The 27,641-nt window shown below is 38.2% G+C and overlaps 1 protein-coding gene across 1 annotated transcript; it reads left to right on the plus strand.

Annotated features, from left to right (window-relative positions):
- LOC125399856 (cytochrome P450 3A11-like) lies at positions 1–25,612 on the plus strand. Its single transcript, XM_087902507.1, has 13 exons — positions 1–245; positions 2,995–3,088; positions 5,679–5,731; positions 10,615–10,714; positions 13,903–14,016; positions 14,105–14,193; positions 14,517–14,665; positions 16,498–16,625; positions 17,489–17,558; positions 19,503–19,663; positions 20,674–20,900; positions 22,366–22,528; positions 25,087–25,612. The coding sequence occupies exons 1-13, from the start codon at positions 175–177 to the stop codon at positions 25,180–25,182; spliced, it is 1,515 nt and encodes a 504-aa protein (XP_087758633.1). The 5' UTR covers positions 1–174; the 3' UTR covers positions 25,183–25,612.
- Positions 25,613–27,641: the final 2,029 nt, after the last annotated feature.

Consider the following 27,641-nt stretch of genomic DNA (forward strand, 5'->3'; position numbering starts at 1 on the left):
GCAGATGTGAGCCATCTACTGGCTAGGGCCCTGGCTCACCCATCCTTCTAGGGTATAAATACCACAGGCTGGGAACACTTCAGCACAAGTGTGCAGAAGTCAAGCCCTGGAAAGGGTAGCACACACAACTGCAGGGGGAACACAGAGGGGTACATTGTTGACAGACAAGTAACGATGGACCGGACTTCAGCTCTCTCACTGGAAACCTGGGTGCTCCTGGCAATCAGTTTGATGCTCTTATACCTGTGAGTAATCAACAAAATCTGTCTCCCACTTTGTCTTTGGTATAGGGTTATATTCAGACATTCATTCTGGTATTGACTAGAAGGTCTAACTGACATAGGAATCAGGACTAGAAGGTATGGCTCAGTGGTTAAGAACACAGACTGATATTCTAGAGGACGTATTTTTGTATCCTGCCTTCCACATGTGGCTTACAATCATCTACAACTACAGTTCCAGGATCCAGGGATCCAGGGATCCAGGGATCTCATGCCCTCCACAGGTACTGGAAAACAATATTAAAAAATAATAGCAGAAGTTGAAACAAACTCTTGTAAAAATACTTTGAATTTACATGTTCTTATTTATTGGGGCTAGGGGCGGCATGTGAGAGAGAGTGTGTTGGGGGGTCAGAAGGCAACTTTGGGAAGTCAGTTCTTTCCTATCGTGTGAATCTTGCAGGTGAAACTCAGATTATGATCATTGGTAGCCAGTACCTATATGGTGCAGGCAGCTTGAAGGACAGAAGTGAAGTGACAAATGAGTTCATTGTGCATTTTTATTTTTGGTGGAATGATAGTCATATGAGAGCCTATATGTGCTAGGCATACACTGTACTACAGAGCTATATTCCCAGTGATACTCACTCTTAAAGATAATATTGACATTATACACATCTGCTAGAGACATTGTCAACTGTGTCTTGTTGTGGTCTGGAGGGTTACTGACAATATTTACTCTTCGTATCATTCGATTTGTTGCAAGGAATCACTTGGTTCCCAGGTGCTCAGCCCTAAAATATTAACACAGAAAATGTATTGATGAAATCTCAGTTTGGCCCCTTAGCTCTAACTTCTTATTGGTTAACTCTTACTTATTAGTTTGACTCATTTCTAGTAATCTGTATATCACAAAAAAGCTGTGGCTTACCAGCTAAAATTCCCAGCGTCTGTCTCCTGAGGCTCCATGGCTTTTCCTGTCTCTGTCATTCTTTCTCCCAGCATTTGGTTTAGTCTTCCCCTTCTACCTAAGTTTTACCCTATTAGGCCAAGACAGTTTCTTTATTCATTAACTAATAAAAGCAACACATAGATAGAAGGACCTCCTACATCATTTATGCTTAAAGAAAATGAAGGCTTTAACTTTAACATAGTAAAATTACATATAAAAAAACAGTTATGAAGCAAGAAGTACAGTTACAATATTTATATCTACTATATCTTTTATTATAACAAAAGGAAAACTATATCTATTCTTCAACTCTATAAAGGACTCTAGAAGGGTATGATATTACATAAATAAAGAGAAGGTACATTGTAAGCAACTTCGAAAACTCTAGAATTGACAGAGACATGTTGCTGCCTGGACAGTCACCCAAACTTCTGTACCATTGGGGCATCCATCTTCAGCCTACAGGCCCATAGTATTCAACAGACTTTTCCATAAAACAGGAAACTTCAAAGAGAGTTCCACCTATATTGGCAGTTTGTCAGTCACTTTTTTCTGTGTCCTGCAGAATGTCTAGGAGATCCTTTCAAGAAGCAAGAACCCCAAAGGACTGTCTCACCTTTAGGCAGGTTCAGCAGTCATTTCACTGTTTGTTCTGCATGTCCAGTTAAGCAGTCCAGGCAAGAGCAGTATCTTGCTGAAATGACTAGCAAACTTTATAAGGAGCCTCTTCAATGTCCATCTTTCTCTTGAGGTAGACTGGTGCTGCCAGAAACAGTTGAATTCCATTGCAATAAAAATTAGTAAATTCTTAAACATTTTAAATGCCATTTTCTGTAGTCCTTGAAAGGTTTGAAGAATGCCTATCGATCTAAAATACATATCTGTCCATCTAGAAAGTCTAACTAATATGCCTATATGCTTGACTATTATAGATGATTATCTATTAACCTATATTTTATAAATATACATTATATTTTAAAATGAGCTACAAAAGCACAATACCTTAATCAAGAACAGAAATACATATGCACAGTATAACAAAATTGACTTTAAATTTGTATCAATACAGCAAGATACATACCAATTCAAATCTCTATAGCATATCTCTCTTTAAATGTAAACAAACATTTATAAACAATGTGGGGGAATGTGGGCATAGTTTTGACTATGCTTCTTCCTGCTGATTGGGGGCACTGTTAATCAGGCCCTTGTGGGGGCCAATTTGTTGCAAGTAATCACTTGTTGGTTCCCAGCTGCTCAACCTTGAAATAATCACACAGAAACTGTATTAATTAAATCACTGCTCATTTAGCCCATTAAATTTAGCCCATTAGCTAAAACTTCTTTTTGCCTAATGTTTATATCTTAGTTTAACTCATTTTTAGTAATTTGTGTATCACAATGAAGCTGTGTCTTACTGGCTAAAATTCCCAGTGTCTGTTTCTAGAGGCGCCATGGCTTCTCCTGACTCTGCCCTTCCTTCTCCCATCATTTGGTTTAGTATTCCCTGGCTACCTAAGTTCTACCTGATCAGACCAAAGCCTTTTCTTTATTTATTAGCCAATAAAAGCAACACATAGATAGAAGGACCTTCCACACCAATGATTGATTTTCAGGTTCTTGTTAAATCCACCAGAACTCAGTAGAAACAGAAAGAAACTACGGGCTGCAAAGCACACTGAACCCCTCACCCTTTTCATAAGGTCTCTAGGAAATGGAGAGGCAGCTAAGTTGTTGGTTTGTTTCCTGATTAAGTTTTGGTCATGTTTATCTCTTCTCTTCTGTATGTGTGATGACAAGTCTTTCTATTTTACTTTATAGATTTGGGACTAAAAAACATGACATTTTTAAGAAACAGGGAATTCCTGGACCCAAACCTCTACCAATTTTAGGGACTCTGCTGAATTATTACAAGGTAAATGCTGATACCTGATAGTCTATAATAGTTTAGTGCTCCTTGGAAGGAACCTCTGAGATTCCATGTCCTCATACTATGTGTTCTGATGAGGCTACAGAATGTCCAGTGATTCCTCAGGAATCTATTGCCAACTTAAAACTATAAAATCTCTCTCTCTCTCTCTCTCTCTCTCTCTCTCTGTGTGTGTGTGTGTGTGTGTGTGTGTGTGTGTGTGTGTGTTGAACTATGTATTTATGTATTTGCATGTACATGAGTGCCATTAACATGCAGGTACATGTAGATGGATATGCATCTGCATGTAGAAGCCAGAGGTTGGTATTTTTGATCTTTCATACTTTGAGGCAGGGTCTCTCACTTGAACTTAGTTCTCTCTGAATTGACTAGTTTAGCTGGCCAGTTCACTCCAGGGATACCTTGACTCTGCTTCTTAAAAGTAGGGATACTGGGGTCTGTAGGAGGAGGCTGCTACTTAGTTCCCAGAACCTGGCTAGCTTAGGCCCGAAATGATCACACAGAAACTGTCTTAATTAAATCACTGCTTGTACCATTAGTTCTAGCTTCTTTTTGGCTAACTTTATACTAATTTAAACCATGCCTATTAATCTGTGCATCATCACGAGGTCGTGGCCTACTAGCAAAATTTCAGCATGTCTGTCTCCAGCGCCTCCATGGTTTCTATCTAATTCTGTCCTTCTTTTTCCCAACATTCCATTTAGTCTTCCTCGCCTACCTAAGTTCTGCCCTATCAACAGGCCAAGGCAGATTCTTTAATCATTAATGGTAATCACATCAAACAGAGAGAAATCCCATCAGGAGTTCTTTAACTTCTTACTGTTATTTACACAGATACTGGGGAACCAAACTCTGTTTTTTTATGGTGTGTTCTTCCCACTTAACCATCTCCACAGCTACTATAATCAATTTCCTCCCATGTTTATTAATTTTACAGTGAGTGTGTATGTGCCACATGCACTTGTAGGTTGAAGGACAATTTGTGAGAGTTAGTTTTCTCTTTCAACCATATGATTCCTAGAGCTGAAACTCAAGTTGTCAGAGTTGGTGACAAGTATGTTTTTATTAGGAACCATCTCACTGGTTCTGATGTCAGTTTATTGAGCATCAAGCTTGCATTAGGTAAAATGTACAGATCTCAAGCCCATTTAAGCTTGATATTCAGGACATGTTGCTCAGACTTTGTGAACAAAAGAAAGTTTGTTTCTTACCCAGTGCAGATTCCAGGGAGGCATTTCTGTACTTATTTGAAGAAAATTTTAGGGGTTTTTAAGCTTCTAGGACAACAATCCATATTCACTAGATTAAAATTCTGTTTTTTGTATCTGGTTCATGAGCAACATTTTCTCCTTTTGCTGAATATTTCTGAAGAATCAACACAACACAGACCCACATACACATCTTTGGGGGACTTTTCATATACTTGAGTTCTTTGCATAATTATTATACCTTGAATGTATATCTATAGATCTAACCTCACCATAGTAAGATCTTAATGACATGATGGAGTTTCCTGAGAATTAGCATTTTGCTTTTGTCCCTACCTATAGGAACTTGTGTTCAGATTAGTAATTGTTTCTTTTAGAAATATTTTATTTGTATCTGTGAGTGAGATTATGTTCATAAGTGAAGTATATACAGAGGCTTAAATAGGACACTGGATTTGTTGGTGCCAGAGTTACAGATGATTATAAGTTGGTGAGTGTGGAATTTGTGTTCAGAAATTGTACCCTTGGGAAGATCAACAACTGCTGTTAACTTATTAGTCACATCTCCAGCCCTACTGACAGATTTTCTATTGTGTTTTGTTTCTTTGGTGTTGAAAATGGGATCCAGGAAATTGACATGACAGGGGCAAGTGCTCCAACACTAAAATGTACCTGCAGCTGCTTCAGCAGCCTGTGCATGAGTGTGAGCAGCCAGTGTGAAAACATTAAGACAAGATGATGGCTGTAAGTCCCCTCATACATTGCATTACACAATGTGCTTTGTATTTGCATTTAAAAATATTAAAGGCAAAAGAACTGGGAAAAGGATGGTTTAGCAAAATAGATACTTCAGTAATAGGCATGTCATTTTATGTCTTGTTTGATCATTTGTAACAAACCTGATTTGATACCTGACCCATGGTCAATCCACAGCAGACCTTTCCAAGTTCACATCAGGAAAGCGAGTGGCAAAGCTTACTCTGCCGTCTGCTAAGATTTTTCTTCCCAAATTTTCTATGCTTAACTACCACATTCATTAAAACAATTTATTATTGTTATTGTTATTATTATTATTAAAATCATAACCATCATCATTGGGTGTGTGTGGTGTGTATCTGGTGCTGTGCATATGTGTATGTCTATGACTGTGCATGCAGAGACCACAGGAAGGGGTCATATGTCCTGCCCTATCACTCTGCCTTTTCCAACTGTGCCATTTTGCTGGTGACACTGCATGTAATTGAAGAACTTTTCTCTGTCAGAAATGGTATATTACATTTCACAGAATTTGATGGCTTGGATCCCTGGATACAGAAGGGTTATTGCATACAGGACAATGATGGATTACATGATATTTCTCTTTCCAGGGTGTATGGAAATTTGATGTCGAGTGCTACAAAAAGTATGGAAAAATATGGGGGTGAGTATTTCTGGAAAGTTCCATGAGTTGATTCTTTTTAAGAGGATGTACTCATTTGCACAAGAAAAAAGCAAGCTCAGAAACGTAGTATTGCACCTTTCTATTGTAATGGTGACACCATGTGTTGTTAATTGCTGTGGATTACAGGTCTAATTATTTTTAGAACATATTGTGGATTTTGGACAGGCTTTGAGGCTCCATGGACTCTGGGCATCCTGTAGAGGTTTTTTTATTATTTTAGTTTATTTATTTATTTTATAAGACCGGGTTATTCTGTAACAGTCTTGACTGTCCTGGGAGTCACATTGTAGACAAGATTGTTCTGAAAGTCATAGAGAACTATGTGCCTTTGCTTCTGAGTGCTGGGATTAAAGACATGGGCCACCAAAGCTAGCAAGGCCTTGTGTTTTATCCAGTACAGGCATATTATTTTTTTCTCTTCTGAAACTTCCTTTTCATTACATGAAATGCACTACTTTTTGTCCCTCTAATCTTCTCTGATAAATGTGTGATATCACCCATATCGGTGGAGGATATTGGGAGGATTTACTGAAGGAGGCATAGTCAAGAAGATCATGAGTTTGAGACCAGCCTGGTTTATACAAGGGTGTGACATCATCTCTTTGCCACATTCACTTACTTCTCTTTAGAATCACTTACTACTTAGTCAATGTTGACTTTAGCATGTCCATTGACAGCAGGGATGGGAGGTCATAGCTAAGCACTTGGGAAGAGTTTAATGCATATCATTAAATTATTCCTTTGCAACATAGAAATTTTTATTGTTGTTTATATTCTTTTTTAAGTCAAAGGTGCTTGATCTTTCCTGGGAGGGAGTCACATGGCATGGTGCACATATGTAGGTCAGAAGAAACTTGAGGTAGTTGATCCTCTACTTTAAGAGTATTGAATTCAGGTGATCAGGCAAGGTACAAGTGCCTTTTTCTGCTGAGCTATCTATCAGACCCTGTCAAGATTTTGTTTTTCAGAGACAGGGTTTCTGTGTGTAACATGGTTGTTCTGAAACTAGTTCTGTAGAAAAGGGTGGCCTCAGACTTATAGAGATCCACCTGCCTCTGCCTCCTGGGTTCTGGAATTAAATAAAGATGTGGGCCACCACTACTCTGGGCAAGCCATTTGATAGAGGTGTATATCATCACTTTGCCCTATCTTCTTGAGCTGACTTTGGAGATGCAATGTATTTAAAAACCAAAGTGTTCTGCCTTGGGTCTATGTCCTTAATGGTTCTGTAAAGTGACTGAGCCAAAAGCACGAACTGTTCCCTATCACTGATGCTGGAGTTTGGTTAGATAATTGGAGTAAGTGTTATCATTACACTGAGACAGAAACAAATGGGAGGAGGCTCTGATTCTTCCTGCCTCTTCATCACTTCTCATCCATCCTTAACAGATGGATCTTCTGAGATGCACACCCCATAAAGACCATGTCACTCAAAGTCAACATCAGGCTTTGTTATCTGTGCAATGGCACTGTGTGAATGTCTCCTTGCAATATCTTTGCTTGTCAACATTTGATAGTGTTTTTCTTTAGCTTTTCACTGAACTAAAATCTTTTTAATTTATTTATTCATTTATTGGTTTTAAAAAACTGGATCTCTCTATGTAGCCCTGTTGTCCTGACACTCCTTAGACAGACCAGGTTTGTCTTGAATTCAGAGATCTATCTCCTTCTGTCTTTCAAGTGCTGAGATTAAAGTTATACGTCATGCCTGGACCTCATAAGTTTTCATTTGAAATAGTCTTTAACAATTCTTATAAGTTTTGTGTGTCTGTATGTATAACAATGAATTTAACTGGATTTACAGAACCATGAGTGGGCAAGAGGGTATTTACAGGAGTATGAACAACTTACCAATGGTTCACTACTGACATAGACTTCTTGCCCTCCTCCAGTAGCTATTTTCTTTTTGACTTTCTATTATATGTGTTCATGTTTCCCATGTAGCACATTTAAAGGTCAGAGGACAACTTGTGGCACTCATTTCTCCCACACCACCCTGTAGATGCCAGGGATTGGACTGATGTTGACTGAGTCATTTTGCTTTTCCATTCCAGGACCTAGCTCTGTGCCAGTCCTCAAGCAGGTTCAGGACCTTGAGGTTCTTACTGGAGTGTTGACTGTCATATCACCCACAGGGATTGTGGGGGTAGTCCTAGCTACAGGGAACACAAGGATATGTAAGATTGTATTGCAGCTCTAGTCTCCACCCAGTGGCTCTAATGTACTTTCTGTGCTCGCTTCTGTGTTATCTAAGTCATGGAGATATTGGTATAGGATCCTCATTGAAATTCTGTATTTTCATTTGCGTTTTAGTTCAGTATCAAAACCAGGACCTGATGTGCTCTTTTTTATTTTACATACCAATCCCAGTTCCCACTCCTTCTTCTCCTCTGTCCTTCTCCCCATCTTACAGTCATCCACTTAGAGAGGGTAAAGCACATTGCTTTGATGAATCACCAAGGCCTCCGCTACTATATCTGGGCTGAGCAAGATATACCCCCAAAGAACATAGGTTTCAAAAATCCAGTACAAGCAGTAGGGATAAATCCTGGTGTCACTGGAAATGGCCCCTCAGTCTGCCCTAGCCATGCAACTGTCACCCACATTCTGAGGGCCTATTTCAGTCCTATGCTGGTTCCTTCCTTGTCCAACTGGAGTTGGTGAGCTCCCATTAGCTCAGACAAGCTGTTTCAGTAGGTGTACCCATCATGGTCTTAACATCTTTGCTCATATTCTCACTCCTCCCAGTCTTTGACTGGACTTTGGGAGCTCAACTCGGGGCTCTGCTGTGGCTCTCTGCCTCTGATTCCATTAGTAGATGGATGAAGGTACTATGGTGACATTTAAGATATTCATCAATCTGACTACAGAGCAAGGCTAGTGCAGGCACCCTCTCCACAACCTATTAGGGTCTTAGCTGTGGTCATCCTTATAGATTGTTGTGAATTTCCCTGGTGCCAGGTTCCTTGCTAGTCACATAATAGCTCCTTTATCAAGATATATTATTTCTTGCTCTCTGTCTCTGTCCTTCCCCCATCTTGACTATACCATTCCCTCAAGCTATCCCCCACCATCTTTCTCCTCATCTCCTCCCCTTACAACCTCCCTTCTCTCCCCACTTCTGTAGTTTCATTTTTTTTTCAGGAGATGTTGTCTATTTCCTCTTCTAAGGGGAATCTATATATGTTTCTCTTGGGGTTCTCCTCATCACTAAGCTTCTCTGGGGTCCTGGACTATATAGGCTCCTTATCCTTTGCTTTGCAGCTGGTATACACTTATGAGTGAATACATACCATGCTCATCTTTCAGGATCTGGGTAAATTAAGATTAATTTTTCCATTTAAAATTTTATGTTTCAAGGATTTATTTTCACTTTTAAATATTGAATTTTATATTAACAGTTTATCTTAAACATTTAATTATGAATTTTAGTTTAATATTTTATTATTAAACAAATATTTATATTACTTTTATTATAAATGTATATATACTTATATATCTCTGTGTGTGTGTGTGTGTGTGTGTGTGTATGTATGTGTGTTTCCATACATGAGTACTGATGATGATGATGAAGGCCAGAGGCATTGGATTAGCCTGGAGCTGGAGTTACAGATGGATGTGATTCAAACAACATGAGTGCTAGCAACCAAAACTGAGATCCTGTGCAAGATCAATATGTGCTCTTAATTGTGGTTCCATCATTCCAGCCCCTTTCAATATTTTAAATATACAATATCAAGGTTAATGGTATAGGCAATATTCATATGAAGACTTAAAACTTTCACTTGTGCTTTCTCACTATGATATCTTCTGGACCTGTTTTGACTTTAAGTGACTCATTGTGACTCGAATGACCTGTCATTTTACAAAGACTCCACTATTTTCGTCATCAGAACTCTTAAATTGTACTTGGACCTCTTGTGAGAACATGTTGTTTAACCAGAGTGAAAGTCATGTTAAGAAAGAATTAATGTCTGGATTTGGGTTTCCACTCAGAACCAGGCTTGGGTTAATGCAAACAGAACTTTCTGTCCCACTTGGTCCTACAGCCATTTAGTCCCAAAGAAACACAGAGAGGCTTATATTTACTATGAATGTTTTGGACTATTAGCTGAAGCTTATTATTAACTAGCTCTTAAAACTTAAATTAACCCATAATTCCAGTCTATGTTTAGCCACCTGTCTTGGTACCATTTCTCAGCAAGGCATTCTTATCTTGCTTCCTCTGTGTCTTACTTGTGACTGACTTTCTGCCTTTCCTCTTCCCAGAATTCTCCTATTCTGGTTATCCTCCCCATACTTCCTATCTGACTACAGGGCAATCAGCATTTTATTAAACCATTACAAGTAACAAATCCTTACAGCATACAACAACACTGTCCCACAGCACTAAAAAGCCTCAGGCAAACAGCTTTTTTGTGAATTCTTACCCAAAACATTTGACACCAAATGTAACAGGAAAAATTTAAAAGAAAAAACAGAGACAGACAATTGGGGTTTCACCTGAAGATCAGAAAATCAAAGCAGCAAATTTACTAAAGAGCTCTTAACTCTAAGAAATTCTCAGACAGAAAGAGAAGGAGTTTCTGTCTCATCCTTGTTTATATTCTTCTCTAGTGCTGGGATTAAAGGTGTGAGCCACCACCACCTGGACCTGTTTCTGCATTGATCTTGTGTAGTCCAGGTTGACTTTAAACTCACAGAGATACAATTCCCTCCATCCCCAAATCCTGGCATTAAAGGAGTGCAGCACAACTGCCTGGCCTCTGGTGGCTTTATTTTCTGGTGTTCAGACACGTTTTATGTATAAAACACAAATAGAATATCACTACAGGTTGATCAGTTGTTTTCTCCACACACAGGTTGTTTGATGGTCCAACACCCCTGTTTACTATCACAGACCCAGACATGATCAAGAATGTACTGGTGAAGGAATCCTATTCTGTCTTCACAAACCGACCAGTAAGTAACTTCCTTTTTTAACCAAAAAATAAAGAAGATTCATTTTGTTATATTTATTGATGTGTCTATATGGCGGAATGCCACATGTGTGTAGGTTCTTGTGAAAGTCAGAAGAGAGTGTGAGATCCCCTGTATCGTGCATTCCAACCAGTTGTAAGTGGCCCGACAGGGGTGCTGGGAACTGAAGATGGCTCCCACAGAAGAGCAACAAGCACTCTTAACCACTGAGCCCTCTCCCATGCAATAATAATAAACCCTTTAATATTGCAAACCTTCATATTTTACTTATTGAATTCTTTTTAGAGACAACTCTCCTGAAACGAACTCTATAGACAACACTTGCCCCAACTTAGTAATCTGCCTGCCTCTACCTGCCTCTGCTTTCCAAGTGCTGGTCTTAAAGACATGTGCCAGTGTTGCTTAACAAGATTTGGTATTTGGTTTGTTTTTTTTTTCTTTTTAATGACAGGGTTTGTAGACTAGGCCAGCCTCAATTTCACAGAGATCTACCTTCCTCTGTTTCCCGACACCTGGTATAAAGTTGTCCAACACCATGACCTGGCTACTACTTTAATTAAAAGAATGAAATGCATATATTCACAGTCGTGTTCATAATACGATACAAGCAGGGTTTAGGAATTCAATTTGCTAATACTTATAACTTGAGGAAGTGTAAATATACTATATTATTTTGGTCCAGTTGTAAATGAACACTTGTCATATAGATTGTGTTTACATTTCCTGTTTCACAGGTCCTTTCTTATGTCTGCGTGGTACAGTAAAGTTTATCATTGGTCTAGATTTATGTGGTGACAAACACACAGAATAGAAAACAGCTTGTTAGCCTGCCATTCCCTCTTGTTAGCCCATTAAATACCACATATTGGCTGCCTTCTTTTCTCCTTTTGTATCCATTCCCTTCCCAGTGGATTATGCAGTCAGTGAGCAGTCTGATGATTACTCACCTGATCTGTCTGTTGTGGATTTTCTTGTGTACAAATTGTATCCCTTTGAGATTATCTCTCAAATATCTGGCTTTATTTATGTCAATTTTATGTGATATATGATACTGAGGTCAATGTTCTTTTTCTTTTTTTATAATCATGGCGACTGCACTGTTCTATCAGGGGAAACCTATTGGTTCTCTCAATGACATAGATCCTGGGAAGTGAACTCAGGTTGTTGGGCTTGTCAGCAAGCACATTTGTCTACTGATTCATCTCTCTGCCCCTCTTTCAGCCTTTGGTCACCTTTGAAGTTGACTGAAGGGCAAGTTTGGATCTGCCCTTCAACAAGGGAAGTCACTTTCATTCCTTCCAGTTGTGTTGACTGCTTTAATATAAAGTCAGTGGGGAGATTCCACATTGTATAAAATAAAAATGTGGAATATTCTAGTAAGTAGGCTGCTTGTTTGTTTCCTGGCTGCCCAGACTCCCAAAATAACCACACAGAAACTGTATTAATTAAATCACTGTTTTGCCTATTAGCTCTAACTTCTTATTGGCTAGCTTTTATATCTTAATTCAACCCATTTCCATTATTTTATGTTTTACGACAAGGCTCGTGGCCTACTGGCAATGTTCCAGGATGTCTGTCTCCAGTGGTGACTCCGCAGCTTCTCTGCCTTCCTTCTCCTAGCATTCAGCTTAGATTTCCCTGTCTACATAAGTTCTGCCTTGCTCACGCCTAAGAAAGTTTCTTTGTTAGTCAATGGTATTCACACTTACAGAGAGGAGTCCCACATCAGAAGACAGAAGGAACTTCCCAACAGGGAAGTTATATTCACCCCTTTATCACTGCATAATGAATTAAGGAAAAAAAATCTTTAGCACTATTTCTAAATAAACAAGAAACCAGGGTCTGGAGAAATGACCTAGGAACTGACAGCTCTGAAAGAGGATGAGGGGTTTGTTGCATCTATCCATATCTGTAGATGGAATGGCAGCCCACCCAGCTAGCTTTAACCAAAATAATTACACAAAAAATGTATTTTTTAAACACTGTCTGACCCATTATCTGTAGCCTCTTATTGGCTAACTCTTACATATTGATTCAACCCATTTCTAATAGTCTGTATCTCAACACAAGGTCGTGGCTTACCTGGAAAGATTCAGCATGTCTCACCTGGCAGCTTCATGACGGATGGCTCTCCTGACCCTGCTTCTTTCTCCCAGCATTCTGTTCTGTCTACTCTGCCTATCTAAGCTCCTGTCCTATCAAAAGCCAAGGCAGTTTCTTTATTAACCAATGTAAGTAACACATGACAGATGACCCTCCTACATCACATGTCCAGTGATTAACAATTACCTGAAACTCCTACTTCAGAAGTTCTATCTCTCTTTGGCCTCTGAATACACTGCACACATATATGCATACATTCTATACATTCCTCCATACAGACATATATAAAATATTTAAATCATCTTTAAAACTCAAACTCCAATTTTTTAAAGTGCCTCAGGCTGGGAGATGGTTTTAGTAGATAAAGAACCGGAGTTTGGATCCCAGCATCACATAAAAACTGGGCATAGCAGCAGGCATGTGCTACCTCAGAGCTCTGTTTGGAAGTAGATTGATCCTACAAGCTTTCTGACTAGCTACCCTAGCCAAACCAGAACCTCCTAGATTCACTGACGGACCTGTCTCAAACAATGAAGTAAAGAGTTGCAGAGAAAGATGTCAGACATTTGGTGTCCAAATGAGCCTGCAAACTTGTACTCTAGTCTTCACACACACACACACACACACACACACACACACACACACACCACATTTAGAAATCCCTTTTCACATTGCTTATGTTGTAAATACAGAGCAGAGAACTTGTTTGATGCAAAGTTCACTTTCTATCTGTCCATTTTCCATTTACATAGCTCTGGAGAATCTAACAAAATTTTTGTACCCATCTTCTACCCCAACACTGGAACTAATTTTCAAACCACAGAAATAATTACATTCAGAAGTATCCTGAAATATAGAGGTTTGAGATCTCAACAGGCAGCCCAGTGAGTACCTGATTTCTTAAAAGGTTATAGGAGATTCTGACTATATTTGCATCTGGTATGAGGTTTCAGCCACAGTAAATAGTCAGTAACTAATTGTTATACACCAATATTCACTTAGTACTTTTGCAACCATGGGAAGTGTTGGACTTACAGAGATAAATATTTGTATTTTTTGGAATCTAGGATATGGGTCCAGTGGGGATAATGAGTAAAGCCATCTCCATATCTAAAGATGAGGAGTGGAAGAGAATTCGAGCCTTGCTGTCTCCCACCTTCACCAGTGGAAAACTCAAAGAGGTGATTAAAAGGACTTCTAGCTGGAATGTTTGTGTGACTTGAGTCTCCACATCTAACAACCATGAATGCCTTTGTGTTTTGTGCTTAGATGTTCCCAATCATTGAACAGTACGGAGATATTTTAGTAAAATATTTGAGAAGAGAGGCAGAGAAAGGCAAGCCTCTCAACATGAAAGAGTGAGTAGTGGTACATTTACTGTGGTTCAGGGAGGGGAAGGGCACCTGGGGCAGAAGGGTCATCTTTCTGTGACATGAGAGCCCCACATGTCCAGCTGCTCCTTCTTCCCTTTTAGACACTGGATGACAAATGTACAGTTGAGAAAGAAACACGAGTTTTTTGTGAGTGAGAGTACTCAGCTCACAAGGGTAAAGGGTGGGTAGGAGGGAAAAATGCTTGGTCAGTACCTAGATGAGGTGGCTTAGCCTGTCTCAGCCAAGAATGTGAATATTTCAGGTTTCTTGCTGCATGTGTTAAATCCCATGTCTCTCTCTCTCCTCAGATTGTTTGGGGCCTACAGCATGGATGTGATCACAAGCACAGCATTTGGTGTGAGCGTTGATTCCCTCAACAACCCACAGGACCCTTTTGTGGAAAAGGCCAGGAAACTCTTAAAAATAGATTTTTTTGACCCGTTGTTCATGTCAGCAAGTATGTATGATGAGTTTTCTGTCTTTGGACCCACTGCTCTTATCTGTAACCACGTTTTTCAGTTCTGCCTTTCTCTTCCAAAACTAACAGATCTATTGGAATAGAATTTACCTCTTAATGTCACAATCCAATATTTTTAATAAATTCAAAGATATATAGCCAATTACTTTTATTTTGGAATTTCATTTTTATTTTAGACAGGGTCTAACTGTGTTGCTCTAGCCTGCCTGAAAGATACTGGGTAGACCAGGTTAGCCTGGAAGTTAAAGTGATCTCTCCTCCTCTGTCTACTGAGTGCTGGGATTAAAGGCTTAAGCCATTACTCCTGGTTTTGTTTTGAAATTGTTTTATGTATCCTTCTACAATATTGTACTGGTATACTCTCTATTGTAATTATACCCTCCCCTAATTCTCACCTTTCAATTCCCTGAGACACTCCAACACTTCTTACTCCCAATTTATGTCCCATTCTCTTTTATAGTCACCCATTGAGTTCAATCATTGCTGTCTGCTAGGATGCTGGCCAATATAATTAGTATGATCTCATTCACATTGTCAGCTAATAAGTGGACCGTGTCATGTCATAGATATAACATTTCACACCACCCCTCTCTGGCTTTTACTTTATTCCCATATTTGAGATTTAAAATTGTAAGGCTGTAAGCCTCTCTCTGCCTTTTCTCTTTATGATCTTGGTGTATCTTCATTTCATACTCTTTTGAGATATTTCAATTCCTTGCTATGTGAAAGAGATCCTAGAATCTCATGTATGCTCGGCATGTACTCTGTTATGAAACTGTATCTCAACAAATGTTCCCATCACCTCCTGTAGTTCTTTGATATATTTTTATTTGATCAGAGTGTGATGATTATTTTTCTCATACTTCTGACTTCCCTCATATCCATTCTGGTGCTAGTTTCAACAAAACTCTATCATTTCAGTTGAAAATAAATGTAATTTTGGCCATTCTTTCTTTATTAATTTTTTTTCAATAATATTTTTTATTTATTTGTGTGTGTGTTAGTGTGTGTGCAGTTAAACTTTTCTTTTACTTGCTACCTCACAAATAATGACATGGAGACTTAGGATTAATAGTGAAAACTTGGCTTTAACTTAGATTTTTCCCCAGCTAGCTTTTACAGCTTAAATTAACATGTTGCTTTTAATCTATGTTCTGTCATATGGCATGGGTAGCTCTCCTCCATACTGTATGTCTGAATTCTTCAGTGTTTCCCTGGCAGCTCTTTGCCTTACCCCTTTGAGTTCATCTCTTTCCCCAAAAGCCCTGCCTATTCTCTTCTGTCTAGCTACTGGCTATTAGTTTTTTTGTTAAAACAACCACAATTACATATCCTCACATAGTGTAAACAAATATTCCACAACATGTGTGTGTGTGTGTGTTTGTATGTGTATCTGTCTGTCTTTCTGTCTGTCTGCCTTAGTGTTTGCATGGTGTGTGGCATGTGGAGATCAGAGGATAACATACAACAATTGCTTCTCTCCTTCTATAGTATGGGATGCAGGGAATCAAATTCAGGTTGTTAGACTTTTCTTCAGGACCCTTTAGCTACTGAACCATGTCAATGGTCACTGTCTGTATTTTGGATACACACAAACATCAGGAGAAGAGTTAAAACCAAGAGTCAGATTTATTCCTTTGGCTACTCCAGAGTGCAGAAGGAGCACTATAATGGTGACCCAGTGTGAGCAAGGTCAGAGAGAGAATGATCTGCTTGAGACACTGGTGACTTATTCTTTGGATCGCTTCAGGATTTCTCTAAATGAAACTTGCATTTCCACTAAAACTTATTTTTTTCTCTTTCTTTTCCAGATCTCTTTCCATTTCTCATCCCAATATATGAAATGCTGAATGTCTCCATATTTCCAAAGGATTCTGTAGCATTTTTCAAAAAATTTGTGGGCAGAATGAAAGAAAATCGCCTGGATTCTAACCAGAAGGTAAAATTTGGTGATCTCATGAGAGGTACAGGATTTGATAGTGGGTTGAATGTGTTAGCTGTGTATTTCCTTTCATCAATTACTAAATTTATCCAGAGAAGGCTAGATTTAGAGAGATAGAAGGGGCACTTATTCTTTTACAGGAGGATGAGAAGATGGAGTTTTGAAAAATTGATTGAAAATAATACAGAAATTAATCCTTAGCATTAAGAATGAAAACAAGAGTGCCCTGCATAAGGACTCAAATAAGATATTCACAAAACATAAGACGTGTGCAAGATTAACACCACAAAATATTCACCTTAGATGAGAGAGGAACTTTTCAATCCCTATGCCTAATTGAGGAACTATTAGCTTTTTATAAATGCAGAGGGTAGGTTTGGCCAACAGTAGATTACTGCACCAGTTTGTGACCATACAGTCAAGCATATATAGGCAGTATCAACTGAACTCATAGAGTTATTAAAAAGAAAAGGTCATAAAGTTTGTTGGAAGAAACATTACAATAGATATAATAGGAATTGAATGGAAGAAATGGTGGGGTAGATATTACCATATGTTATTGTATATGTCTATGAAATCTCTAAGAATAGACAAAAATGATTAAAAGGGGAAATATTATTTTCAGAGAATCAATTATTGTTTTAAAATATACCTATTGTAATTTATTGCAAGAATGGTTGATAGTGTACATGTATTGCTTACTGGTTTAGCCACTGGTGTTTTTGTTCTGTGATGACTCAAGCAACCCTAGCCACACTTGTGACTTTAAGGGAGCTACGTTCCCAGAAAAGAGGTTAAGATTCGACACTTCTGATCAACCTCTGATCTTCAATTTTTGTAACTTCTCTTTCTGCTTCCAGCACCGAGTGGATTTTCTTCAGCTGATGATGAACACTCAAAATTATTCCAAAGACAAAGAGTCTCATAATGGTAAATAAAAACTCCATGGTCTATGGACGAGATGGTTTATGGACAAGGAAGCTCTCAGGGACTGAGCAGGTCGTTCAGAAAATGTGTGAGAAGGGTTTTTTATTTTTGTTTGTTTTTTTTAGCAGAAGAATACCTTTGTCAGGCTACTAAAAGAAGGACATGGCTATTATATACATGGAGTTTTCTAGAAGCACATGGGCACAAGTTCATTCCGAAAAGGAAGGGTAGTCATGATGGGAGCCTTCATTGGTTCCTCTGTGATAATTAGGTCCGTACAGGTGCAGTTTATGTCTTTCCCAGAAAGCATACTAGGAACTCACTAGGAACTATGCCTAGATAACCAAGTTTACATCTGGTCAGGAGACATGTACCCAAATAGTGTTGATGCTTTCTGGGAGTCCCTAGTGTACAAGTACTCTATCATAATCTATAGAGAAGATTTACTTTTCTTTTTTGAATAAGTGGCATCTTGGAAAACCTTCTTTGAATAAACACACTGGATCTCTTCATTATTTTACATGCTTAAACCCAAACTAAAGAATTTTATTTTTTCAGGTGGCCTATTTATGTGTGTGCATGTTTATGTGCACATGTGCACACCACTAGGTGTGGGAATGGGTATCAGAGGAAGTCAAAAAGTATTTTGCTCAATCACTCTCTGCCTTATTTCCTCCAGACAGGATCTCTTATTAAACCTGGAGCTAGTCTGGCAGTAAGCAGGTCCCAGTGATCCATGGATTTGAGGTTACAGGTGGCATGTGTTACCACACTTCACTTTTTACATGGGAACTGAGGATTCAAACTCAGGTCCTCATGGTTGTGCAGCAAGTGCTGTTACCCATTTAGCCATCTCTCTGGCCTCCGTTCTAGGTTTACATTTTAATTTAAAACCATTATTACTGTCATGATTGCAAAATGATGACATTCCAATTACAGGCTTAAATCTACATTTGTGCATCAGTAGCTAACGTAAAAGGAAATATCGTCTTATTTCTAGTGCATACAATCACTTATATATAGCAATATGATCTCTAGGACCCAAAATTTGCTTTATAAATTCATCATGTGCTTTATGTTAAAATATTCTCAATTCTTTTCACTTAAAATCCTTTCATTAAGTCTTATGTAGCCCAGGCTGACCTCACATTCATGGTGTTCCTGAAAATGACGTTTTGACTTCTATGCTACCATATCTAGTTTATACAGTGCTGAAGATGGAACACATGGCTTCATAAATGCACTTTACCTGCTCCTCAGTCCTTATGCTTCATTTTTGATAGCTAAAAAAATGTTAAATTTAAAGATACCCTCTGATTGTGGGTTGATAGTCCATTTTCAATTTAGTAGCAAGTACTTACACTAATTGGTAGAAAGAATTTGCCAAAAACAAAATCATAGCACTCATGGCAAAAGGTTTACAACTGCCTGTAACTCAATCTCTAAATGGCTCCAAATCCATCTTCTGTTCTCCATGTGCACTTGTACACGTGTATGTTCATACACACATAGGTAAAATTTAAGCTCTGACAGAAAACTGGAGTTCACTACCCAACACCTATCCCTGAAAGCTCACAACCTTAAAACTCCATCTCCTGGGTAACTGATGTCCTCTTCTGTTCTTTATTGGCACCCCTTCACACACAGCACCCCTACACAATGAATACACATAAATAAAAAATAAAAAATCTTAAAAACAGAATAAATAATATGTCTTGAAGTTACCTAACGATGATGAGGAACAGAACATAAACCATGGGACATCCTGACTAAAGGAATAGTCCCTTTCTCTGGATGAGTCAGGTGGCCATCAAAGTGATAACAGTCCCAGGGTGAGAGAACGACTGTTTCGTATTCATCTATAGGGAAATTGGAGCATATGTTGATTTTCTCTTCATCTCTTCTGTGTTGGTCCACATAGTTTCCTGAATATTTTCTTACTTTCAGCTCTGTCTGACATGGAGATCACAGCGCAGTCAATTATCTTCATTTTTGCTGGCTATGACACCACAAGCAGCACTCTTGCTTTTGTCCTGCATTCACTGGCTGCTCACCCTGATATCCAGAAGAAACTGCAGGAAGAGATCGATGTGGCTCTGCCCAATAAGGTGAATAGATAGTGCTTAAAGTACAAAGGCAAAGAAGATCCTCCTCATTACCTGCAATGCTATGTGTGTGTGTGTGTGTGTGTGTGTGTGTGTGTGTGTGTGTGTGTGAAAGAAAGATGAGAAAAAATATGAGAACATCTGTGTATTTGTATGTGTTTGTATGTGAGTGTGTTTGTGTTAGTGCATGCACATGTCTACAGGGCATAAGCCTACACTGTGTATTATTCTTAATCACTCTCCAGCATGTTTTTAAACAGGGTTTCTCACTGATTCTGGAATTTATCAGTTTTGCTATGCTATCTGGCCAATTCCCTTTTCCTGTCTCTCTTCCACTGGGATTTAAGAAGTGTGCCACTGTGTCTGGCTTATGAATGATGTGTATCTGAACTCAGGTCCTCAGGCTTATGTAGTAGATTTCATTAATTGAAGCTTCTTCCCAGCCCAAAGTGTTAGTTAGTTACTCTAATGACTTGTAAGAGACTGGATAGATGGCTCAATGGCTGCTCTTTTGGAGGATCAATTCAGGTTTGATTCGCAGCACTCAGCTGTCTGTAATGTCAGTTACAAGAGATACGGCACTCTCTTTTGATTTTTGTGGGCACAGTACTCATGTGGTTCATATACACATAAGTAGTGAAACACATACACACATAAAATAAAACAATTAAAGATCCCTTCAAAATGTATTTAGGTCTTTTTAAATGCTGAGCTCAGCTTTTGAGCCACTGAGAACAGAAAGGTACAACAAAGACCAATTGAATGTTAAGGTAAAATCCCAGCACAAATCTTTTTTTTTTTACACTCATATGGTTCATATACACACATGTATGCAAACCACACCCACACATCAAATGAAACAATTAAAAATCCCTTTAAAATGGATTGTAAGTGCCTATGTCTTTTTTAATGCTGAGCTCAGCTTTGTAACTACTGAGAATGCCGAGGTACAGTGTAGACCTATTGAATGTTATTGTAAAATCTCAGCACAAATCTTTTTTCTTTCTTCCCAGGCACCTCCCAACTATGATACAGTGATGGAGATGGAGTACCTTGACATGGTGCTGAATGAAACCCTCAGAGTATACCCAATTGGTATTAGACTTGAAAGAGTCTGTAAACAGGATGTGGAAATTGATGGTGTGCTTGTTCCCAAAGGGTCTATTGTAAATGTACCAGTTTATGCTCTTCACCATGACCCAAAGTACTGGCCAGATCCTGCAGAATTCCGCCCTGAAAGGTAACAGAATCCCAGCAATTGGAACCCACTTTGAGCTACGTTGGTCTGTGTATGCTATGCTGTCTCTTATGGGAAGATGACTTAAATGTGATTTTGCAACCACTTTCATTCAATGAGGAGAATGGGAAGGAAAGGGAAGAAAATGACAAGAGAGGGAGAGAGATAAGAAAAATGTGACAATTTAAATAGAGAGTGTATTTTTTGCTCCTTCCTCAAGTAGCAAAATGACTGAAGTGTGAGAAAGGAGCCCATTTTCCTTCAGTCTAACTGACGTTTGTTTTTCAGGCATGTAACCCAGCATTATCCAGAATGAACTTTGAGATTTAAAAATGTATTTTTCTCTCTTTTTTCCATTCATTGACAATTCCATGCATATATAAGGTATTTTTGGCTATTTCCACCTGATATTGCCTTATCTTTTCTCCCTCCCACACATGTTGAAACTCAAATTGTCCCCATCAAGTTTTCTTCTTGTTTTCATGAGTTCCTTTTTCACTGTGACTAATGAGTTTAATTAGGCTTGTTCACATAAGTATAGGAATAGAAGTTATTTACTGGAGTATGGACGAATCACCAGTAGTTACACCACTGAAGAGAATTCTCTTCTCTCCCGGCAGCTATTCATTGTCAAAAGCTCTTTACTGAGATGAGGTTTCTTGAATTCCCTTCATATCCATCATGGAATGCATCAACATGGTTTAGTCTTGTGCAGGAAACAAGAGCTTTGGGAAGTTCATGAGTGCAATGGCTGTGTCAGGTCCAGAAGATAGTGTTTCACAACTACCCCTTTCATTCCCTGGCTCTTACATCTTTTTGCTTTGTCTTCTGAGATGTTCCCTAACCTTGGTGAGGATGATTTAGATATCCTATTGAATGCTGAGCATTCCACCATCACTTATTCTCAGGATTATGACCAGTTATTGGTTTCTTTGTTAACTGTTTCATAGTCCAATCAGAAGCTTCTCTGACCAAAACTGAGAGCAGTAGCACTGATTTTTGTGTATAAACAAATATTTAGAAGACAGTTTGATGTCAAAACCATTTAGGTAAACAACAGTAGTACATTCTCCCCTAGAGCCTATGACCACATTAGCCATAGGATTTTAATCAGATTTCCAGTATCAAGCATTAATTCCATCTATAAATTGGAACTCCAATGCAATCAGACAGTGGTTGATTACCCCTAACCCATAACACCACTATTGTATGTATATTGGGCACACAGGATGCATTTTTCTCTCAGACAGCATTTGTTTTATCTACCATATGGAAAATCTTATAGGATAAAGAAAATGGGAAGGACCTTTAGTGTATGTTTCTCAGAGTCAAATACCTGGAAGCAGAAGGTCAATGAACCTTTCTCAAAATTCATGTATGTTATTTATTAGTTGTCTAAAGGAAACTTCACTTATGTCGCTCTTATATGCCTTTCCTTTGCTAACTTGTCATTACTATGTTTCTCCAGGTTTAGCAAGGAAAACAAGGGCAGCATCAATCCTTATGTATACATGCCCTTTGGGAATGGACCCAGGAACTGCATTGGCATGAGGTTTGCTCTCATGAACATGAAACTTGCTCTTACAAAAGTCCTACAGAACTTCTCCTTCCAGCCTTGTAAGGAAACACAGGTGAGGGAGAAAAATAACTTTGTAAATAATGTTCTCAATTGAGAGTTCTGTGTAGAAAAGTGAATCTTTGAGTTCATTTGCTTTTTGAGTTTTACTAATTTGTTTTATGGCCAAATGAGTTATTTGTACTCAGGAACATTTGGTTCTGTGTGAATAAAGAGTCAAACTGTAACATTTGGATGAGTTAGTACAGGTTGCTATGAAAAGATTATAAGTATTCTGTTTGAAGTTCCAGTCATGGCCATTGGAGTTTGAGTATGTCATGTCCAAGCCAGAGGAGTTGTGATCATGACTTCATGCTTATTGGGTGGTGCTCTCTTCTTCAAGAGCTCAAAAAAGCTCTCCTTTGACAGTCTTGTCAATGCCTGACTGTACATTAGGATCACTGAGGACCTTTAAAACTCATATATGGGGTCTGAGATGTTTCTCAGTTAGCTAAATTCTTACCTAGCATTCACAAATCCCTGGTTCCCATGCACAGTACTGAATGAAGTAGCTGTTGTGGTGATTTTCTGTAATCCTTGTGCTTAGGAGGTGGATACAAGAAGATCAGAAGTCCAAGTAATTATTGGCCACTTAGTGAATTTGAAGCCAACATGGATTACATGAAATCTGGTCTCAAGAGAAAAATAGAAACTGATGATTCCTAGCCATTTCTGAAGCCCTAAAATAATTCACCCATAGTGGGGCTTTAAAAGCTCTTTGTTGACTCAGCATGTGAGACCACGTTGAAAATTATAATTTTAAAGCACAATTGCTAGGGCTCAAGAGATGGCTCAGCAGTTATGAACACTTGGTGGTCTCAAAAAGGAGTTTGATTCAGTTCCAAGTACCCACATGATGGCTTACAACCAGTTGAGACTCCAAGCACAGGGGCTTTGATATGATTTACTTACTTCTGTGAGACTGCACACATGTGCTATACATGTGTATGTGCAGACAAAACATTCATGTGCACAAAATAAAAATAAATATATCTTTCTAATCTTCCTATTTATGATGAGCTCCATCTTTATGGTGCATCTTGACAGTTCTACCTCAAATCTCAAGGGATTCATTCAACAGAAAACAGGTAGTTGTCATATTTCCATAAATCATTTTTCTCCCCCTATTTTCTGCTCTTGTGTTCTTGCTCATTCCCCAAAGCTATATTCTTCTAGGTTTTCTTTACTCATCTATTTTTTCTCTTCTTTTGGCTTCCACAGGCTGTTTTTATCCCCTTTGCCAATATTTTGTCATTAAAACCACCAGTTTGGTTATGTTTGTTCTCTCTATATTGAAAAATATCATTTCTCTTTTTTCTGTCATTTTATATTATTTATTCCACAAACTCCAAATGGTTTTTAAGGAGAGTGTGGACATTGAATGTCTTTAGTAAATGGTTTAAAGTATAGTTAACAATTATAATTTTCTTACAAGAAAACATTAAGCTAGTTAAACCCTTAACACACACCATTAGTACTCATATTTTATATACATCTCTTTTGTATGCCTCTATGGAAAACACATGTATAATATTTAAAATCTAAAAGGAATATGAAGAAGCATTTGGAGAAAGAATTTATTCTTTTCTGAGAAACTGTTACTGTTCATGCAAAAGGACAGCTAAAATTTACAAGACTTCTAAATGAGGCTATGTCTTCACTTTGTCAATTAGTTTTCTTTGTGGATGAATAGAGGGATGGGAATGTTTATTCTGTGGTTCGTGGCTTAAGGTAGTTGTGTAGTTTTACCTCCATACAACCTCACTTATTTTACTATTTTCTTACTAAAATATTTAAACAATAAGCATGTACAGGGTTTCACACAGACAAAGCATGGTTCCTGTTTAAAGAGCCCATGACACACCTGACATGGGAAGATGCACTAGGAAGCTCCAGTCATCTTAAACTTGACACTTCTATATCTTCATGACAACATTGCTCCCCGTCATTCTCCTGTGATCAGAAGATAACTCTGTAAGAGAAATTCTCCCACCATCTCTGAATAGCATGAGACTAAAGTATCATGAAAAACACTGGAGAACTCAGAATTCTTCATGTACCTCATCCATACAAGACAGGAGTAGACTCTAGAAAAGCAATCTGTCCTTCTAATGCCTTGTCTGGAATGGGTTCAACTGCAGTGGGGACATATGATCTAGGAGCTGAGGATTGTCCACAGACTTGAAATGCATGTTCTCATAGTTAGTTTGCAAGTATCAACAAATCAAAAATAGCATTTCAGGACTTCGAAAAATAATATGACATAATAACTAGGAATCGGATTCAAAAATTCTAAACTTGCCTTTTTACTCTAAATCAACACAGAACAGAAATAACATAAACCAACATGACTTTTTCTTATGTTCTATATACAGTAGATTCTCAATCAACATTTTACTTAATGGTGTGAATGTATGCTCTCACATCTTGGAGAATAAGGAAGTCAAAATATTTTGTGTTAAATGCAGCTTTCATATTTCTGCAAAAATTATCATCCTGAATATTTTAAGCTTTTCTTTGAAGATTGCTGTTGGTTCACTCATTGATATTCTTACTTTTCTTACATTATTGCAGATCCCTCTAAAATTAAGCCAAAAACCAATGCTTCAACCAGAAAAACCCATTGTTCTTCATGTTGTGCCACGAGATGCAACCAGAAATGGAGCGTGACTTCCCCTTAAGAAATTCTGTTGTGTTCCTCAAGAAGGTGATTTCTAAGAACATTGGAATCTTTAATTTACTTTATGAATGAAACCCAGGTGATTATGGAGTTTAAATGAATGGCCTTGAGGAATCATTTTGAGCTTTCATACATGTATTGAGCGTTCTCAGTGTCAATACAAAATGTAAAAAAATGACTAAGTCAGTGACAGAATGAGAAATTCATTTTCTCTGGTCCTCCATCTGTTCTTTTGAGCTTTTTGAGAGTAGTCTTGCCTCTGCATTTGATCAATAATATATTTTTAATGAAAACATGAAGCATTATGACAACCTTTATTGTCAAATTGATATGATGGTTTAGTTTTGATTTTCTAAAATAAACATTACAATGAAAATGTAATCATCTCTTTTAAAAAAATTAAATTCATTTGCTTGTTTATTTTGCATCCTGGCCAGTTTCTCCATTCGCCTCTCTTCCCAGTCTGTTCCCCTACCACAATGCTCTGTTTCCATTCCCCAGGCCACTCCTCCTCTGTTTATGTTTAGGAAAAGGCAGGTTTACCAAAAGAAGTGTGAATAAAACAAATGATATGAAGTAAGTAAGTAAGACTAAGCACCTTGCCGTTTATCCAGGTTGGGTTGAATGAGAAGTGGGGTTCCAAAAGTCAGTAAAAGAATCAGAGGCAGCCCTTGCTCCCCTGTTAAGGGGCTCACAAGAGTACCAAACCGCACAATTCTAACACATGTGCCAAGTGCTTAGATCAGTCCCATGCAAACTCCCTGGTTGTCTCTGTGTGCTCCTAGGAGGCCAGATTAGCTGATTCTCTGAGTTTTATTGTGAGGTCCTTGACTCCTCTGGCGCCTGCAATACTTTCTCCCCCTCTTCTGCAAGATTCCCTGAACTCCACCTAATGTTTATCTGTGGGGCTGCATCTATTTACATAAGTTGTTGGATGAAGCCTCTCTGACGAAAATTGGGCTAGGAACCAGTCTGGTCACAGACAATAGCCAGTTCAGGGTATATATCTGCTCTTTCTAAGAGTCTTAGCTAGGGTCATCCTTGTAGATTTCTGGGGGTTTCACTTGCATCAGATTTTATCCTGACTCTGAAATGCTCTTTGTTTTCCAGTAGTCTCTTTTAGTGCTCTCCCCCTCTGTGCTTCACAACCTGACTGCTCATGAACCCTTCCCCATCTACCCTCAGTCCACTTATAAAATCTCTTCAATTTCCTTTCCAAGAGATATCTGGGCATGTTCCCTAAAAAGACTTATTTTAAATTCCCTTTTATATTAGGTGAGAGCTTCATATTTTGATTATAAGAACTAATTTGCTCCCACCTAATTCTATATTCTCTCCAACTGTTTCAAACCACACCAGACCATAGTGTCCAGTTTAAGTTGGGTATTAGCTATTCATGGGTGTGAGGCCTGCCCTTGAGTGTAGGTGACAAACCCAGTGTCACCCCACTGAAATAAACTGACTTTCCCTCTCTCGGGGATTGTAAGTTGACAATATTTTCTTTGATAAGAGTAGGATGCTGAGCTCCTATATGCTAGAATTTTCTCTGGTTTGAGCTTGGGCACTTTATGTTAATTCTGTCACGGTCTCTGTGAGTTCATATGTTCATTTGCCATGTTGTGTCTGGAAAAAAATGTTGTTTCCTTGAAGTCATCTACTACCTCTGGCTCTTACAAACTTTCTGTCTTCTATTCTACATAGATCTCTGAACCTTGAGGAGAGGAGTATTATATAGACATCATGGTCAGAACTGAGAATTCCAAAATCTCTTTCTCTCTTTTTTTTGACAAGTTGTAGGGTTTTTTGCTAACTGCTATCTATTAAAAGAAGTTTTACTGATGAGGGCTAGGTGATGCCCAATTCTATGGAAATAGCAGTATGTCATCAGGTATTTTTTTGCTATATTAATTTAATGTATTAGTAGTATTATGTATTCTCCTAGGACTCATGATTTATCCAGTCTCAGGTCTTGATCTCATTGAACTCAGTATAGGATATGCATTCTATCTCATAGAATGAATGGGTTTGAAATACCACTTAATAAGTGTTTGGCTGTTCCCATAACATTTCTGCCAGAATTTCACCAGTGGGCATACCTTTCAGGCAGATCATTATTATTACTTACATGGTTCACAGATATATGACACTGTTAGTTACTTTTATCATCCATTATAGTATATGGCACATTCAAGCACCATGAACACTACAAAGTAAAATGATGTTCTCATATATATCAAGAGTAAAGATAGAAATATGAACCAAGAAGAACCAGAAATAAAATACTTTTTATAAATATAATTAAAAGCTGTATTCTTTGAGATTTTCTTACATGTATGCAATGTAATTTGTTCAAGTACATCCCCTAATTTCCTGATCAAATTTCTTTGAGTGCCCTCCCAAATCCCCCTACCAATATCATGTCTTCTTTTTATTTATAAGCACCTAAGTC

The sequence above is a fragment of the Myodes glareolus genome, chromosome 2 (genome assembly GCF_982192425.1).
Source record: "Myodes glareolus chromosome 2, mMyoGla1.1, whole genome shotgun sequence".
Lineage (NCBI taxonomy): Eukaryota > Metazoa > Chordata > Mammalia > Rodentia > Cricetidae > Myodes > Myodes glareolus.